The following is a 19494-nucleotide window of genomic DNA, read 5'->3' on the forward strand; positions in this document are numbered from 1 at the left end:
AAGTTGAATCTAATCTAATCTAATCTAATCTACAGTTACACAAAGCGCCCAGTATTAGTGATGGGACCAAACTGTGAGAGAATAAAATCCGTTTTCTTTCTGTTGCTTTTGTCTGCCCGGTCGAGGAGCCCAACACACCTGACGAGAGACTTTCCGAAGCTTTTAATTCTTTAAAAATACAAATCCCTAAATGATGCTTTCGTTAGGATTGTGTTGTAGATATCCATTTTGTTTATTTGATCAGTGGTCAGATGTTTGGCGCACAGGAAAATGCAGCGACTTATCACAAGACCCGTAACAGCCACAGCGGAAGTGTTTTTGCTGATTAGTCAGCTGATGTAAGCAGATACGTCAAGTTAAAATAGTAAATAGCCTACGGAAAAAGATGTGTACTCGCAGGGTCCCTTCAGAATAAAAGCATACGTTTTGAAATCGGCATGAATTCACGAACATCACAATGGGGAGGAAAGAATGGGGCAAAAAAAAGCATGTCAAACGAACTAAGAAAGCAGTGTAAATGCACGTTTCAGGGTTAAAAGGAGTAGAAGAAGAAACCCTTTACCAGCTCTAGTTTGGCCATGCTATAGTATTTAACACTTGATCAAACTATGGAATTATTACAGTATATTTTACAGATAGGTCAGGCAAATAGGATGTGTTACGTACATGCACGGAAAGATAAAAATGTTTCTAATATCATTTAAGAGTTTTCTTGGATCCACTCCAAACCTGTAAAAAGTGCTCAAAATCTGATATGACTTAAAACTTATAAATAAAGAGAAAATTATTTATTTTGAGGCCTCAACCAGACTTGCTGATGATAACATCCACTATTCTCCTTCATACTTTAAATAGTATGCCTGTACTACACATCTATTTAACTTTACATCTTTTTTGTATGTATATTCTCTGTTGTATATACTGTTGTTGTGTATATTGTATTCTTACTTTATTTTCTTTATATTCCAAGGACAGGACTGGCAAACAAGCATTTAATTGGACAATGTAGAGATATGTTGAGAAATTGAAAAAAAATAAAAACCTTGAACCTTGGACATTTATTCTGAAATTCCCAACCGGATGTTATTTACTCACGCCAACTTGACGTTGCAGGGATAAACACATAGCTAGCTAGCTAGCATGCTGGCTAAATGTGTAAAGCTGATTAACTGGCTCTTTTAAACTTAATTTATGACCGCTTTCGTGGTTTCTTTGCTCGTTAGTATGAGGATTTAGGGGAACGACAACACCTCCTGAGTCTAAAAATTGTCGTGTCAAGATTTCTTAATTATTTCTTTGAATTTTGGACATCACAAAGTGCCTGAAGGAGACACGGTTGACGAGGTGGGTAACCGCGAATGTTGTGGTCGCGAGGCCATATGCGGTCTGATCTGATACGGTCTTATCGGGTTATTAAGCAAATATATCTATTGAGGACTGTCGGAAATAGGTTTAGAAAGACAGAGGAGTTCAGTTATTAGGGGAATTATTATTATTTTTTTGACAGCACGACTGTTCCCTTCTTACTTTCTCGTTATCCTGCTGTGTTTTGGGTAATTAAAGGGTATAGATTTGCAAATTAGGCATCATCTAATTGTTAAATGTGTGCTAACTTGCATAACTTAATTTCCAGACCAGAAATCTGAACATTGGATAAAGCTAGTTTTCAAAATTCTTGTTTCAGTTCAAGTTGTTTTTCTCGAAAATACCGACAAACTGCCATTCAAAAATACGTTTTTACTCTGTTTTTTGGTATAAAATGTAACATAAATCAGGCTATTAATCATAAATGACCGCCCCCTACTGTAAAAACTTTCAGAATAGAATTAAACTGAATAGTTTGGTGTATGTAAGTGCTTCTGACGTGGAGATTTCTAGCTCAGGGATATGAGGAAAAACTCCTCCTGAGAAAACGGCCTTTCAAGACATGGATGGTAATCAAATATATTTCTGATTCCTGAACTCTGGTAAAGGTTTGGTATCTGGAGTTTAGACTTGGGCATCACTACGTTACCGAACAAAGACAGACAGTTCAACCTTCTCTAATCTGCTGATGGTGTTATTACATGCAGGGTTCTCAGTAGGTTTGCTGTCTAAAATCAATAGTGTGTGTGACTGCCGTTAGGCTGATAGCAGCCCTGCAACTAGTCGTATCAGTGCTGAGTTTTGGCCATATGGCAGTATTTTGTGCTGATCTGTGTTTTTTTTCCAGATTTGAAGGGTGTCATGTGTTGAGTTTTAAAAAGTTAAAATGTCTGTGAAGGAACCAGGTTAGAAAATTACGCATACCTCTGTCCCCGTTTCCCCCCTCGGTTCCTCTGACTGTAAAGAATTGATCTGGTTCTGGTCTGGCATTTAACGTATGGAAAGGGGTTTCCTGCTACACATCAAAAGGTGGCCTACTGTCAAACTACCCATCAGTTTGGGGGTCCTTGGCCTGGAAAACGTTGAAGACCCCTGGTCTAGGCTAAGACAATACGATGTTGATTGGACTGTGTTGATGTTAGAGTTTCACATTTACACAACAGAACCTTTTGCTCTGCAACCAAAAGTGACCCCCAAAGGTGCAGAAGGCAGGTTCTCATTGGACAGCAAAGATGTGCTGCATGCTGTCATGACAACAACCGACCAATGAGGAAGGATTTCAAAGCACCAGGTGAAAAGAAACCGCCCCAAGGTGCAGGGGATAAAACTGTGTGATTTAGGAATTTTCGTGACTGCTTTCACGTGACTCCGTCAGGGGTAGCTGCAGTGTTATTATGTTTGTTTGTGTCTGATTGTCTTCGTCTTATCATCCTCATCATTCTGCTGCATTAAACCTTTTCTTAATTCTCAATTCGACCCTCAGCCTCCTTCTCCTCAGAGATCCGAACGAACGCAAAGTTAGTTAAGAGTTTTCTAACACATGCTAACAAGGTCAAATATTCCCTTTTATTCAAGGAGATTCTTCTTGTCAAGGCAGACAAGTCCAGTATACGTGCGGTTTAGAGTCCCAAATCCCGTGACGTAACCCCACTTGTACAGACCTGACCAATCGGCTATCCTAACCTTAACCCCTCAAGGTTAAAAAAAAAAATTATTACAGAACACAAAAGACCTCTATACTCCAATGTTAACTTTGTACATACCTGTATCAGGCAGATCACAATATAAAAAATACTATTTCAAAACAATTTTGCGTGATATTGACAGTATTTCTCTACTACTACTACCACTACTACGAGGTCAAATGCCCAACCCCAACCAATTGGCGGGTCTTGACGTTGCCATAGTGGAATTTGGGACACCAAACTTCACGTAAACGGACAAGTCTTTGAAAAAGGCTATTTTAAACTCATTTTATACTGTTGATTGGCAGAATATTAATTTGCAACATGTTGTATGATTGTTTAAATAATTTATCATGCAATATCACACATACATTGACTGGTTCCAGCTTCTCAATGTGAGCCCCTTCTCTCCATCCATCCATCTTCATCCGCTTATCCGGTCTCGGGTCTCGGGGGCAGCAGCTCCAGTAGGGGACCCCAAACTTCCCTTTCCCGAGCCACATCAACCAGCTCCGACTGGGGGGTCCCGAGGCGTTCCCAGGCCAGGTTGGAGATATAATCCCTCCACCTAGTCCCGGGTCTTCCCCGAGACCTCCTCCCAGCTGGACGTGCCTGGACCACCTCCCTAGGGAGGCGCCCAGGAGGCATCCTCACCAGATGCCCGAACTGTTTTATATTATTGTAAATTAAACTTATTTCGATTTTGGACTGTTTGTCAGACTAAACGTGCAATCTGAAGACGTCATTGTGGACTCTGGGAACTTGCGATGTGTTCTTGAATTACCTGGAGCCAGTTGATTTGAAAAAAGAATCCATAGTATACAATGACAATGAAAAAAATGACAATAATCAGTAGTGCCGGCCCTAGAACAAGATCATGATAGAACAGAATGGCTTTACTGTCATTACACACATGTGCAATACCTGTGCAACGAGATAGAAGCAACCCCTTTCCAGTGTCAACAAGGAGCAATATAACATGTAATAAAATATAAGCAGTGCAAAAGAAAAAAAGGGGGGGTGGTGCACATTTCCAGAGACAACTATATACGTATATAAAATAGTAAGAAAGATAATCATGGTTTGTATATACTGCATGGATCACAGTAGTAGGTGATGGCGCAAAATGTTTCCGCAATCTCAAAAGGCGAACATCAGGTTTTAGTGTCCTGCAGAATCAGATAGGAAGGTCTTATTTCCAGAGCTGATATTTTACTCTTCAACAACACTTTTAAACCCTTTTGAAGTAGCTTTCTGATTATTTTTTTTTAATTTAAGTCTAAATAAAATCGATTTGACTCTATATCTAATGTTGTAATGCAAGTTTCTATCTTTCTTCCCTGCTTGCAGTGCGGCTGCTTGGAGTTCCAGCGTCAGTCTGTAGTGCCAGAGGTGGGATGGATCCTCTGGGTGCTCGCTCCCAGTTTGTGGACATCCAGACTCTCCCCACGTGGCAGCAGCAGCTGGATGAAGATGGCGAGAAGACACCGCAGGAGCAGAGCGACAGCCTGCTCAGCCAGCAGGCCTTCCCCTCGCCCTTCCCCTTCAGACCAGACATCAACCGCAAGATCATCCTCTTGTGAGTCACTCGTGTGTTTCTTCACTTTGTTGCTGTTGGGTGAAAAGCCGCTCACAAAAGATGAATTTTACCAGTCTGGGTTATTGTGGATTGCTTTGCCAGACCTTCCCCCACAGCGCTGCAGAGGAGGGTCTTGTGAGTCCACAGCACTCCTGGATGGGAGAAAAATGGGCTCTAGTTTACTGGCATTTCTTTAAACCAATCACAATTGTCCTGGGCGGGGCTAAGCATCCAACGTAGCCACGGTGCCGCTGCAAAATGGCCTCAGGAAGGAACTTGTTTTGGGGGAACATGTGTGTTTAAAAGTCATTGTAGTCGTGCAACAGAAAACTCCGATTGGACAGAAAGCGCAATATTTGTTAAAGGCAAAATATGTGTCGAACCATTCTGAGTTATGCATTGTGGGGCTGCAGAGACGTCGTGGCCCTACAAATTGTATCCTACAGACTGAACGAAAAAACGTTTGGTACAGATCCTTGTAAAAATCACACTTATGATAATTTTGGTTTTTGTAATTTTAGTATTTTTCAATGAAAATAATGATACAAAAATGACCATTCCCTCCAATCTCGGTAATCATATTGCAATGGCAATATCAGTCAAAATAACTGCAATTGGATATTATCCTCATATCGTGCAGCCCTAGTTCAGAGTCCAGACCACCTCATCAAATCAGACCTCCTCATCAAATCCTCTTTGTGGAGGAACACATGACCGTCCGGGGTCTGACTTGGCAGTGGCTCCTGTGTAAGAGCCTTGTTGTTGTGTCATCAGGAGCAAGCGCATTCCTGCAACAATGTGACCAGAGGTCCTCAAGCATTTGTAGCTTTTTTTTAGCTTTTTTTGATCATTTTGTCACACTTCATGAGTGGTGAACAGTCCCGCCATATTTTCTCTTATGTTATTATTTATTTACCTTTTTATTTAACCAGGAAGAGACTCATTGAGATAAAAAATCTCTTTTTCATGAGTGTCTTGACCAAGACAGGCAGCAGTACAATCACACACACATACAAACACAAAATACACTAAAAAAAACACTAAAAACATAAAGCAACTGAATCTGCAAATCCCTCAAAGGCAACCACAATCCCAAACACACCAGGCAAAACATCTAGTCAATTCAAGTCAATCAACATCCTCTTAAAAGCGACCAACGAGACCAGCCCATTGAGTTTCACGGATTTCTGTAACTTGTTACGTGTAAAGGGAAGTAAGTGAGTAAACGCAAACGCCTTTATCAGCAGTTCAGTTCTAACCTTTGGAATCGACAGATGGAAAATCCATCCAAAAATAAGTCCTGATTTACATTGATATAGGTCAGAAAGTAGGATGGAAGTAGACCTAAAATAGACTTGCATATAAAGGTATGCCAGTGTCTTTGTGTTGATAGAGAAGGTCATCCAACACGTTCATACAGTGAGATATTTAAAACCAGTGATGAACCTCCAGAGCTCCATGGTGTACAGTGTCTAGTGCATGTAAACTCTGAGACGAAGCATGCATGTATACAACATCACCATAGTCCAGTGCAGACATAAAAGCAGCAGCGACCAGCCTCTTTATAGATTTGAACGAAAGGCAGGATTTTATTCTGAAATAAAAACCTAGTTTGAAGTTCTAATCATTTTGTTGCATGTTAAACAATATAAAGTTAGCGGTATTTGTCAGTGTAAAAAAAGACAATTAAGTAAAAATGTACAATGTAGTTTCCTGAAACTATATTTTTACTGGGTTAAGGATGATGGTAGAACCCTGAAACAGGCTTGAGATCCCACAAAAATGTTACAAGCATGCATTTACTTAAATGCCGGTCTGCATCATCATTATAGAAGGAATCTAACCGCATGAAAATATGAGAGGCTGTTATGGTCTTTTTAAAAAGAAATTTACTAAACATATCTAAACATAATTCACTGAAGCCACATAAAGACACTATTTACAGTATTTGTGTTTGCTTATTTGTTCACTTTGACATAAGTTTGAGGCATTTGCAGAGGTTTTTCTTTTTTAGTTCACAACTTCTACAGTAAATGGGGCTCATTAAACAGAAGATTGAAAATACTTTGAACGTCAACAAGAAGTGATGTCGCTTAGATCACCTTTTAAATTTCATTCATAATGGTCTTAAAAAGTCTTAAATTTGACTTGGTGAAACCTGTAGCAACCCTGATTATGATTTATTTAAAATGATTAATTGTATTATTGATTTACTATATTATTAAAACAACTTGCCAAGGATTAGGTTTTCAAAGTCTTTGAAATACATTCCTGTGTTACCATATTCTTAAATCTTCTTACGGCATACACTTATTTTTTTTGTTCTGACCTTTCACAACCACACCACTGCCAAACAACCAGAGTCAACTCCTTTTTTGGAAACAGCTGCTTCACAGCAGAGTTGGCAGCAACAATAGTTTCACTTTCAGGCATGCTTGATGCTGCTGTAGTCATGTCAAATATGTCAACGTGTCTCAATTCCTACCCATAGACAGTAAAATGAATGGTTATTAAAATGATTCACTTTCAAAGCGATGCCAAAATGAATGGCAGACAATGGACTACTAATGGCAGGTGATGGCTCGTTAGCATCAAAATGATTCTAACAAACAATATGAGGTACCCTTTGTGGAGACTCGCTTAACCCCTTGTTCTTACCACATTAAAAAATTCTGCCATTGTTGTCACGAATAGTTTGATGTGGCACACCCCTGATAACGACTCGTACACAAGCTGCATGCAAATAATTCTGTTCCAATGATTAATGGGTCGAGGGTGAGACTGGAATGCTGTTGTCGATGTAGCTCAGTGTGTATAAAGCTGCTCGTCTGGTTGGGGAACCCGTCTCTTAAAAATAGGAACCATCTAAACCAAATTGTTAAGTGGTCCAGTTGGCTGACGGTAGAGCCACAGCTCAACCCAGAATCCCTGTATTCCAAACAGTGACAGAGGATCGCTGGGTCTGTTTTGAAAGACCACTCCCACCCTCCACACAGTGAATTTCAGCTCCTATCGTCCGGATGCAGGTACAAAGTACCAGCCTATAGAATTAAGCAATACACAAACAGCTTTGTCCCAGCAGCTATCAGTACAATCAATAAGTAATAGCAGTACAGGTCTGCCACCTTATTTTTACTTTTTTTTTAATTGGTCTGTTGATTTATGTATATGTTGTTTTTGTTTTTGTGTTATTAGTACTGAGCACTATAGTCACTTTGTCACATTACATCCTACCATGTGCTGCTGATTGTGTGTGTAAAAGGAGGCTGACCCACTCAAAACCAAATCAAATTAATAAAGTTACCATGACCTAAGACTCCGTAAAACAGTATCTTAAAGGCTGTGACTGCCAACAAGGTCTGTTCTTGATTCAGAGTTAGCTGGCAGCATTGTGACTCATTTTTATCAACCTCAGAGGGGCTAATGTAGAAAACAAGCCTTCCTTCTCAATCCTGGAGGCTAAACTTGTCTTGTGACCAAATGCTTGCCACGCAAGCTCGAGTAGTTCCTCATTGTTCTTTCCAAGCAAACCCTGAAGGGCTTCAGAGTGAAGGAATTACTTTACTGAATCATAATAATAAATGGCTAAATGTGTTTAAGGTTAGTTAGATAAACGTGTGCAGAGTAATGATATGTGTGTGGTCAACCAGTCACTGCTCCAGTGTTTTTGAGATGAAATGGAATACATCTGGAGTGGCCCTTTTGCTGATAATTGGAGATTCAATGCAATAACTACTGAAGTAGGTATAAAACATTAAAAAGAGTATTGACAAATAGAGAGTGTCTTTAATGATGAGTACCAGAGAAATGTTGAATAAAGCAATATGAGAGTGTACACCAGCAGCAATATAACATGAGGACCCTCAGAAGAATGGTACAATAAAAACATACAAAACCCAATGATGTAAACACTACTGGTCAAACGTTTGGGGTCACTTACAAATTTCCATATCACTCCATTATAGAAAGAATACCAGCTGATCTGAGAGGGTGGCTGATCTTTAATGCAATATCTACATTGCCCATGATCAGCAACCATTCATCCAATGTTCTAAAGGCGCATTATGTTTACTAATCTGATATCATTTAAAAAAAAAAAACTAACTAGAAAAACATTGGAGAACACATTTGGCATTGTGGAACCACATAATGTAATATTAAAACTGCTGCCTTGGTTAAAAAAACAGTGCAACTGATCGACACACACACACACACACACACACACACACACACACACACACAGATAATGTATTTACAGTTTTGCTCACGTTTTGGGCCTACATGCTTATTTGTATATGTGTCATCTATTTAAAATTAAACTGAAAACCTTTTATTTGTCTCCCACAACAGCTGTGGTGACATCGCCCTGCTGAACTGCACTGCCATCTTGAACACCAGCAACGAGTCGCTAAACGACAAGAACCCCTTGTCTGACAGAGTCCATCAGCTGGCAGGGCCCGAGCTGCGAGACGAGCTGCTCAAACTCAAAGGTAGAGTCGAAACATGAGCTCCAACTCCAAATAAATGTTTGATTTGAGCTTGGCTGCTCAGGGATGCCGTGGAGTCTGGAAGCAGATGATAGTGGGAATCCACCAAACATGAATGTGACTTCACTGGAGACATAACCAGGCACATGATGCTCAGCTGAACTTTAAGAAAAAAGGGTTGTACAGTAACTGCTATAGCTACTCTGATATATATTCTAATGCTCCACATCTGCTCCACATCTCGTGGAGAAATGCAAACTAGTATGATATATGCACTTTTAGAGAGTTGCTCTCCAAATCTCCTTGTACTAGTACAATGACAATAAAGGCTTTCAATTCAATATTATCCTTGGGAGAGTGTACATAACACCGTACCCATGAGGAATCAATTATCAACTACATTTTTCAAGCTTTCAGACACATCTCGGGGCCTTACTTAGTTTATGGAGTTGCTCAGTTGTCACATACACAAATGTATTTTATATCAAGGCAGATCATTTTGTATTTTGTCTGTTGAGGTTTTATGATTATTTTTTTTCAATCCTTCTACTGGCATCCAAATACAAAGAGGTATAAACAATGTTTGTTTTTAGGTGTTCACATTCATAATCCCAGCAGCCAATATCTATTTCCAGAAACAATGTTTACTCCTTTCAAAAGAGCTACTCCCAACCAATTTTAAAAATATTGATTGATATTTTCATAACTTGTTATTAACCAGGACATTGTTCTGGAAAGAGGTGCTGCTGTTGTAAACTTTACATGTGAGCATCACCAATATGTCATTCATCGTGATTCTGTTGGCACGCTGCAAGGTTAAAAGGCAGATATCTTAAAAGCTTAAATATCTGCATGGCTAGATACTAAAGTACTACTTTTTAAAGATACTACTTTTTTTCTACTCGTTGAACGTTTTATTTGCATGTTTGTGTGCAGGATGTCGGACAGGTGAGGCGAAGCTGACCAAAGGCTTCAACCTGGCAGCCAGGTTCATCGTCCACACAGTGGGACCGAAGTACAAAGCCAAATACAGGACGGCAGCGGAGAGCTCGCTCTACAGCTGCTACAGAAACACCATGCAGCTGGCCGTGTAAGAACCATCACAGCAAACAGCTGTTTAATCAGTCAGTCAGCCCATCGGTCAAGGTTAAAGCAGGCAGTATTAATGTAATCAAACACTTGTATAAACACACGTCACTTCTCACCACTTGCAACATGTTACATAACTGATATGAAATCTATTAATTTCTTGTAGAGTTGAACTTGCATTAAAGTTATTTAGATTTGTATTCTTTACCTCTCAGCTATGAGTTCATTTGATAAACAATATTTGTGCCTGACTGGGGCAAATAAACAATTGTTTGATGAAAGCCACTCGGGTTCCCCAGTTTTTCTCCAAAAAATGCGTTGGAAAGACTTCAGGAATAAACATTTCAATAACGCAGTTTTAGAAAAGTTGCATCTGTCTTTGGGGTTCATGGTGAAACCTAGTTAAATATTTGAATTTAAATCATTAAAGTTGTAACAATGTGAAAGGCGGTTTTTCAGAAGTGAAAGATTGAAGAATTTGCACATTCAAAATCACTACAGCCTCAGGCTGCATCATTCAGGCTTTCTGTTGACTATGCCACTGTTTAATACAGCAGCTCTGAATGGGGTTTACCAGTTTGGCCACAGTGGGCTTTAATAGCTGTGGAATTCAAAAATATAAATACATTCTTCATGTGAAATGTTAGATTTTATAACATTATATATTTACATATATAAATGTAAATAAAGGAGCATGTAAAAAACATTTCTATGAACATATACAAAGTTCTGATAATGGTCTCTTATTAACTAATTACTTTTAAAATGAGAAGTATAATTTGGTATGCAATGGCGTGTGTGCATGTGCATGTGCGTGTGTGTGTGTGTGTGTGTGTGTGTGTGTGTATTGTAAATGTGGTGCACAGTATGTGAGATTGTTTTTTTGTTTTGTCCCTTCAGAGAGCAGTCAATGGCGTCTGTTGGCCTCTGTGTGGTGAGCACGGCCAAAAGAGGTTACCCACTGGAGGATGCTACACACATAGCTTTCAGTAAGACACAAACACAGATACACAACCTTTTAGTCAGTGAGGTACAGAGATACACAACATGTGGTAACAAAAACCTTTGTCGTGTCATATATCACACTTTCTTTTTCTGTCCCACATTAAGATAATCGCCTTGGAAACTCTAACTCCAGTCCCACAAAGACACACACACATATGACTTGTTCTCCAAAGTTAGGTTATCAAATTATACAGACAGACACACACATTTACTGTAATTATAACACTGCAAATCTTTACTGTATGGCTGGCTACTCTTCAAATTAAATTAAATGTTCAGTATAAGCACACATGATGGCCTGATGATAACATCATAATCTTATGGTGGAAACAACTGAAACATTCGTGTTTCAGATGCATATAAACACCTTATGGATCCAAAGACGTATTATCACCTTTGTGTAGGCAGGATTTATTGCAGAACTGTATTAGAATGCATTAGGTAGTTTAGCACAAATACATACATACATACCTACAGTGTGCGTTATCATTGTCCCAGTAGTTGTCCAGGTAGTGCTGACTACATTAGTTGATAACTTCATCCACACAAAAACAAAGATTTTGATGATTAATTATTGCTTAAGCCACTTAAAAATGGCAACATTCAGCGGCAATTTTCTTGAATGTGCGGATTTACTGAAAATATTTGGGTTTTTGAAGCAAGCACTTTTGAGACATTTGAAACTTGTTTTGATTGTCTTTAATTGTCTTTTGCATGTCTTACTTAATATGTAAGGTAACACGAGTGTGTGCTTATGTGTTTAAAGGAACAGTGCGCAGGTTCCTGGAGAATCATGGAAACAGCCTGGAGACGGTGGTGTTCGCAGTGTCTGACACAGAGGAGGTTTGTGTAATTTAACTCTGTGCTAATTCCCTAAAAAACACAAAGGACTTGAAACGAATTTCTTATTCATGCCCAGATTAATCTTGCATTAAGTGAAAGATGAACTTGTTGCGAAAATAGGGTTTCATCACCCCACACTAAGAACTAAGGTCATTTTCTCATGATTAAAATTACATTAATTAAAATGTAAATCAAAAAGCACACCCACTATGTTTACCAATGATAGTTAAACTTGTCAGCTGTTTTTAGGGCATCTTTGTGCTGCAGCTATCTATTATTCAGACAGGTGAAGAGTCTGGGCGTAATCCTTGACTCTTCCCTATCATTCACACATAAACAATATCTGCCGATCTACCTACGCTACATTAACCGCCTCCGTCGCTCCCTTACCACTCACACTGCCTCCATCCTTATCCACAGCCTCATCACCTCCCGCCTTGAATACTGTAACTCCCTTCTTTTTGGCCTCCCTTCAGCCGCTCTGCTCCCCAGCTCTGGAACTCACTCCCACCTGACCTCCGCAGTATTGACTCTCTCCCCCTGTTCAAAACCAGACTCAAAACCCACCTGTTCCAGCTCGCTTATTTGTAAATTCACTGTTACTGTCATTTTTTTTTTCCCCACAACTGTTTATACTTTTCTGTTCCCTGTATCAGTTTTTTTATTGTCTGTAAAGTGACCTTGAGATTTTAGAAGTTGATTATTCCACCGATTATACCAACGATTAATCGAGTAATTGCATAGGAAATACTTTTGCTTTATTAAAGAGCAATAGTAAATATACAAAAGAGAAAAAAAAACAGGTCTATTAAAATGAACAACTAACCCAATCAGCCAACCAGCTCTGTGTCACAGCAATGTTGGCAGTATGTGTGCTCCCCCCTCATTGTTCGGGGGGATCCGGGTCCCAACGGGTATTTAGGGTGGACTATACTGACACCTTTTAATGTCTTGCTGAATGGCAGATTCAGAAAGATAGATTCTGGGTGTTAAGAAAGACTGAACCTATGCTGGCCTTCTGTCTAACGTATATTTTTAGGCATTAATATGAATACTGAGGTGTGTATGTGTGTTCCTGAAGCGGCTGTACAAGAGGTTACTGCCTCTGTATTTCCCTCGGTCTGAGGAAGAGGAGCGGGCGTGCTTGCCTCTCATCCCAGCGGACATTGGCAACTCTGAGGGTGAACCCGTTGTCCCAGAGAGACAGATCCGCATCACAGAGAAACCAGGCACCCTGGAAGGTACACAAATCTATTTCTATATACAATGTGATGAGATGCAATAAAAAGGACACGTAATGTGCTTTACTTTCATGTCAGCAATCTATTTTTAAGAATAGGCTTTTTTTTCCTTCTTTTTTTCAAGTTCAATTAATTTTGGAATCGGACTCTTGTGTCAATAGAAAACAGTGCAAGATCAATTGGCTTCATGGCTTTTAGAGGGACACAGGCTTAATTTATTACTTTATTCTTCTACATTTCTGTGTCCAGTCATCTCAAACTGAGGAAAAGGAACTGTTTGTTTATTCCACCTAGTTTAATTTTGACTTCAAACAGATGACTGCTTTTATTTCAGTTTGAGGCAAAAAAATTAACAAAGAAAGTGCAAGTGCACAATAAAGACCACTTTTAATAGTTTAATAATGTGAAGGTTTTCATGTTTACAGTGTTTCAATTTTTGATTTTGAAACAATTAAACACAATTTTTGTTTTCAATTTTGTTCAGTCAGGGTGGCCGGTCTGTTCTGTCTCTTTTAACCAGTTCAATCAGTCTGTCAGTTGACCAATGAATCAGTCAACAAACCACGCAGTCAGTCGGCCATTTGGACACTGGATGGGTGCCGTGATACAGCTGATTAGTTAACAACTCAGCACATTGAAACATCAAATATAGTCCAAAGATGAAGGTCTGGATGAGGATTCAATTCTGATGAGGACAAAGTGTTTGAGGTCAGTCATTAGACGTGGAACAGCAGGGCATCAAAATATTTTGCAACCGGGCCAGTGAGCGGTCACATCTGGCTTCCTGGATCCTTTAGCCCACACTAGTACCTTCACGCCCTCACACACACACTCACACTCATTCAGCAAACCATGCCTTTCTGGAGGAGTTCCTTTTGCTCATTTGGAGCGTCATCTGCATATTACAAAAAGTTCAGTTTACGACCTGGAGGCACGACTAAGATTGGGGATGTGACAATGTCACAGTCCGCTTCTTCAAACCCCCTCGGTCAGTATACTTCTAAATAATAGTCAGGTAAAACACCAGACCAGTACAAAATGAGGGATTTTAGTTCCAGAAACTTGTAGAATCTGTATGAAGTCACATTGAACCTGTTCCAGAAGCTCAGTGTGATCCAACAATACATTTTCTTTTCTTCTTTTATTTACATCTTTTAATAGTTTTTGCCGTAGTCATGAGGGAACTGAGAAAGGGCCAATATTTATGACTGTACAGCAGTTGGCTCTGTTGCAGAGACAATAAAACAGGCAAAGAAGAACAAAAATGTGAAAATAAAGTTTTTAAAGCGTTTTGACTATTGGCAGCTTCAATTCAAACTCTCTTTAAAGCTTTAGACCCTCATATAAACTGTAATTTGTATGGCCTATTTAGTTTACCTTTTGAAGCTTTTGCTTGCACTTTGTCTAAGTGTTTGCAAAGGATTGCAAAGATGTGTTTGTGGTTTCTGCGTTGAGCCTGTTGACTTCATTGACCTCCAGCTTGAAAATCTGCTGGCATGGCGCTTCAAAAGTGGCGAGACGTGGCTTTGGTGTGTTGATCCAAAGCAAGCAGGCTGCCTTCAAGTGAAGCCCATGTGCATGTCCATGCATGTGGTTTCTAGCAAAACATGCAGAGAAACCTGGATTCATTCTTCTGAGTGTACGACCTCTGTGGCAGCTATTTCACAAACATACACACACATAATGTCCTCCCATACAAATGTAGTAAATCAACTTTACAACTTGAAAGATTCAAGCACACAGTAGATATTTTCAGGGAAAAATGTATCATATCAAAATAAAGCCCAGGACAATTTACTAGTTTTATTCTTTTAAGAAGAGGTGCTGCAATATCTGTCCTATCTAACTTTACCACAACTCTTGTGTGTGCTACCACTACCATCATGAATTCATCAAATCTAGTAAAATAAAATAAAAGTCCAGTTGTCATTTCTTTGTCTGTGTAGATGATTCTGAAGAGGAGAGTCTGGAGTCGGATCTTGGTCAGGTGGGGAATCACGCATTTGCCCGGATGGAGGGTGATGTGGACAAACAGCGGAAACAGATCCTGCAGGGCCAGATGTCCGAGGCGGCCATCCACAAACAACACCAGAGGAAGTAAGAGTCCAAAACCAAACTAAAATAACTGAACACACTGGAAAAAACACAACATTTTACACAATACAAATTGCTCCAACTTTTAGCTATGATCAGTTGCGTTGTGTCCCATGAACACTAGCATTGGCATTTCTGGCTTTTATCAGTAGTTGGCAGTGGGAAGAGATGTTGTGTGTACATGTATGCCACAAGGACACTTGCATTGAAATTTTCCCTCACAAGTTCAAGACCATAAACGGTAGAAAACAAGAAAGGCTGCAAAGTAATCACAGGTGTAACACCAGAGCATGCAGAGTAATATGCCTGTATGAAAAGGTTTTAACTGAAACTTGAATTTTTAAATATAGAGGTTTATAACAGCAGCAGCTCTTGTAAAATGATTTTACGGCCTTGATGAACTGTGCTACCCCACAAGTCATAGTAGAGATTTACAGCTCTCATGGGTTAGGGTTAGGGTTGTATGCTGTGTTTTGCAGCGATGTAACAATTAACCTCTCTCTCTCTCTCTCCCCCTCCCTCTCTCTCCCCCACTCCTTCTCCCCACTCCTTCTCCCCACTCCTTCTCCCCACTCCTTCTCCCCCACAGTTACAATCGCTGGCTTTGTCGCGCGAGAGCAGAGGATCTGTCAGACATCGCTGCACTAAAAGCTTTATATCAAACTGGTATGTGTTTGTCACAAAAAGGGAAATCCAACTTCCTCATGTCCTGTCTTAGCTGTCACAAGGTGCAACAGTGATATCGGGGTTGAGATCAGGAAGTGATGATGGAGACTTCAAAGATGACGAGCTCAAAGATTTTAGATCATTTGCAGCATTATTCAAACAGTGAACAAACTTTCATGACAAAGTACACACACAGATGTCTGTACAAGAGTGACCAATGAACATCAGAATAACTGCGTTTTTATATTCTTCTTGTCCTTGCACATGTCAGTTTATCTATTTCTCTGAGACAGTGTTACCTTCAAAACAACTCCTTATATGTGAGACACTTCTAATAGTTTTACACATTCTGATCTATTCCTGCGAACTAATGTCCTCTTTATGCCGACCCTGCCATGAAAGCCCGCTGAGAATAGTTAGACACATTTGAACACCTGCATGTGTAAATACCAACCTATCAAACAGTAGGTGGCAGTGTTGTTTACAGTTTAGCCCCACTGTTACCTAATTTGGTGATCAGAATCAGAATACTTTATTGATCTGCTCGGGGAAATTGTTTAGTTGCAGTTGCTCACAGTCAAATTCAAGGTAAAAAAAGAGTAATGCGGGTAAAAAGCCAATTTGCCCATGATCTCAGAATTAAATTAAATTATAAATGATATTTGAAAACTTCCATGGCCAGCTTTCTCAAACCAGGGAAATGATCAAACCCACTTTGTTTTGATTTAAATAGTAATGCTTTTTAATTGTAGTCAAACCAAATAAATTGCATAAATGTAATGTTGTGGTTAATTTTCTTATGACTAGAGCCCTCTGTTTTTATTTACCAGTAAATGACTATGTCCTCTCAAAACAAAAATACATATCGGCTAGGTGAGGCAACATCACCGTTTGATATTGGGTGATGTTGGATTGGATTTACACTTTATGTTTTAAACCGGCTATTTATTTCAAAGTGTATCTGTTTAGATGTAAAGAAGACAGTTGAATGGAAATAATGTTTCTTTAGAATCACAAATAAAAAAGCATCAAGACAAAACCAAAACATGTGCACAACAAGTATAAAGGTGCAAGAAGATCTGAGTGCAATAAAAGATCTGAGTATGTTTAGGAGGAGTGCATATATTAGACTAGAAAGATGAAATGGCTCTAAATACACACATGATTACAGAGTAAAAAACAGTAACTTGAGTGCAATGGACACAGAGAACACACAGGTTTAAAAAAACACAGCCCTCAGAAGAATTCACACACATTCACATTAAAAACATCTGAACTTCTGTTATGCAGACCACTTCTCAGTCTTTTCCAAAGAAATGTCACTTTCTTTGTGGGGACGGGTTTCATTTACATGAGGAGGCAGAATGAGCGCCACGCAGAGCTTTTCACAGAAGGGTTTTATAGGCTGTCAAATTTGCACAACCATTACTAATATTATGTAATACACCAGTCATAACTGTAATAAGGAGAGACTGTATCGTTACATCATTTCAAATGAAGTAAGCCTGCAGCTAATGGTTATTTTTACTTTACCATATCAGAAAATAGTGAAAAATGTGCATCACAGAGCCCAGGATTATGTTTTCAAATCACTTGTCTTGTTTCTGACTAATAGACAATAAAGCTCAATTTAGAATCATCTAAAACAGTGAAAAGAAAAATTCTAACGTGAGAAGTGTGAACCAGCATGCGTTTGTGCATGCGTGCATGTGTAACCTGTTAATAATGTGTATGTCCACAGGTGTGGATATGTGTGGCAGGACAGTAATGATTTTAGTTGGACGAAACATCCCAGTGACCCTTATCGACATTGAAAAGGTAACGAAATAAAATAATTATTTCAAAATAAAATGCTGTTATTGATGTTTCAGCCAGTCATGTGCTTATTATGGCTGTGTGCACACTGTAAAAATGTATTTCATTTAATCATATTCCACGCTACCTGTTGGAAACAAATACTGTAGAGACCTTTTCAGATCTTCTGTTAACCTTAACACTTGAACCAAAAGAATCTAAAACCTCTATATATAACAAACAGAAGAGTGATTGAAAAGTGAAAATCTTCTATTAAACCAAATGATATCGAACTTAGAATTCAAATAAAAATGAAAAACTTTAAAAGAATATATAGAAAATTGTGGCAAATCCAGGACTATAAAAGTGTATGCACACTGATTTGGTCTGTGTTTGCATGTGCAGGCCCTGCTGTACTTCATCCATGTGATGGACCACATCACAGTGAAGGAGTATGTGATGGTTTACTTCCACACGCTGACCAGCGAGCACAACCACCTGGATTCCAACTTCCTCAAGAACCTCTACGACATCGTGGACACCAAGTCAGTCTGACAATTTTACTCTACTTGGTGTTAAACTGAGCTAAAAACTGCTATTTTGAAAAACATCCTCTGGGAGGGGTGCATAGATGGGACAAAAAAGTATAAAATGAACATAATCTAAACCTTACACCAAATGCATTTCATAGATCTTGTACCAACATGTTAATTAGCATTAAAGCACCTTGTGTGTGTAACTTTGAATTTTCTTAATTTTAATCTTTTTATTGATCCCCAATGGGGAAATTACAATTTACACTCAGTGTCCACACTTTGTTAGTAATCACACACAGTCCTGAACTACACACACACACATGCTCAGGATCTATACATGCACTAATGGAGAGATGTCAGAGTGAACTCAAATAGAAAGCTAATAATATGGACAATCAGTTCACATTGTTTTCATCTTTCTCTCACTAGTTTTGTCTCATCCCTGAGACACACACAACGATTGAATAAGAAAACTCTGTAGCTTGTATTGCTTTAGCCTCCCACCCACAAAAGGGCACTATTCTAATGTTCTGTGCTGTATTTTCTGGGTTTGCAGTCATTTGGATAACTCACGTTGGCTAGCCACGTCTGTGGTCTTTCATAGCCAGAACTGCATGGTAAAAGAAATGGTACGAAAAGTCAAAAAACATCTTCCAGACGGTACAAAGGTCTGACGGGCTTCAAAAGCTCCCTGGCGTTTTTGTTGTTTTTTTGTTTATAGAAATAAGACAAATTGAAATTGCTAAAAAGTGCAAAATGAAAATTCTCTTTTGCATCCTGAGAGTTGAATCTACAGTATGACTGGATATGATACATGCAGCATTTTTTGGGTGTCTTTTGACCCTCTTTTGGCCTTCCTTTGGCCGCTGATCAGACCTCCTTCTGCAGCTGCATTGAAGTTCAGATACATTGTTTAATCTACAGTATGACACTGCCAAGGTTACATTGTTTATGCTTTTGGAAAAGCAAAACTAGCTTTGAAACGCTTTGGTTTCACTGTGGGTTTTGGAAATATGGCAGCAACTTTTGGAAGAGGAAACCCAAACTTGGAACGTGTTGTCGGGGTGATGTATTGGCTGTGACTTGGCCTGTATCACAGGATTCAAGGTT

At 39.2% G+C, this 19494-nt stretch overlaps 1 protein-coding gene across 1 annotated transcript in view; it reads left to right on the forward strand.

Moving 5' to 3' along the window:
* The first annotated feature begins 1105 nt into the window (after positions 1-1105).
* gdap2 (ganglioside induced differentiation associated protein 2) overlaps positions 1106-19494 on the forward strand; it is a 31110-nt gene continuing 12721 nt past the window's right edge. The window contains exons 1-11 of the mRNA XM_032516222.1: positions 1106-1344; positions 4401-4629; positions 8980-9119; positions 10053-10206; positions 11106-11194; positions 11977-12053; positions 13135-13294; positions 15241-15391; positions 15978-16054; positions 17796-17872; positions 18254-18393. Of these exons, the coding sequence (XP_032372113.1) occupies positions 4448-4629; positions 8980-9119; positions 10053-10206; positions 11106-11194; positions 11977-12053; positions 13135-13294; positions 15241-15391; positions 15978-16054; positions 17796-17872; positions 18254-18393 (1247 nt within the window). The 5' untranslated portion in view covers positions 1106-1344; positions 4401-4447. The remainder of the gene's footprint in view (positions 1345-4400; positions 4630-8979; positions 9120-10052; positions 10207-11105; positions 11195-11976; positions 12054-13134; positions 13295-15240; positions 15392-15977; positions 16055-17795; positions 17873-18253; positions 18394-19494) is intronic.

The sequence above is a fragment of the Etheostoma spectabile genome, chromosome 5 (genome assembly GCF_008692095.1).
Source record: "Etheostoma spectabile isolate EspeVRDwgs_2016 chromosome 5, UIUC_Espe_1.0, whole genome shotgun sequence".
NCBI classification, from domain to species: domain Eukaryota; kingdom Metazoa; phylum Chordata; class Actinopteri; order Perciformes; family Percidae; genus Etheostoma; species Etheostoma spectabile.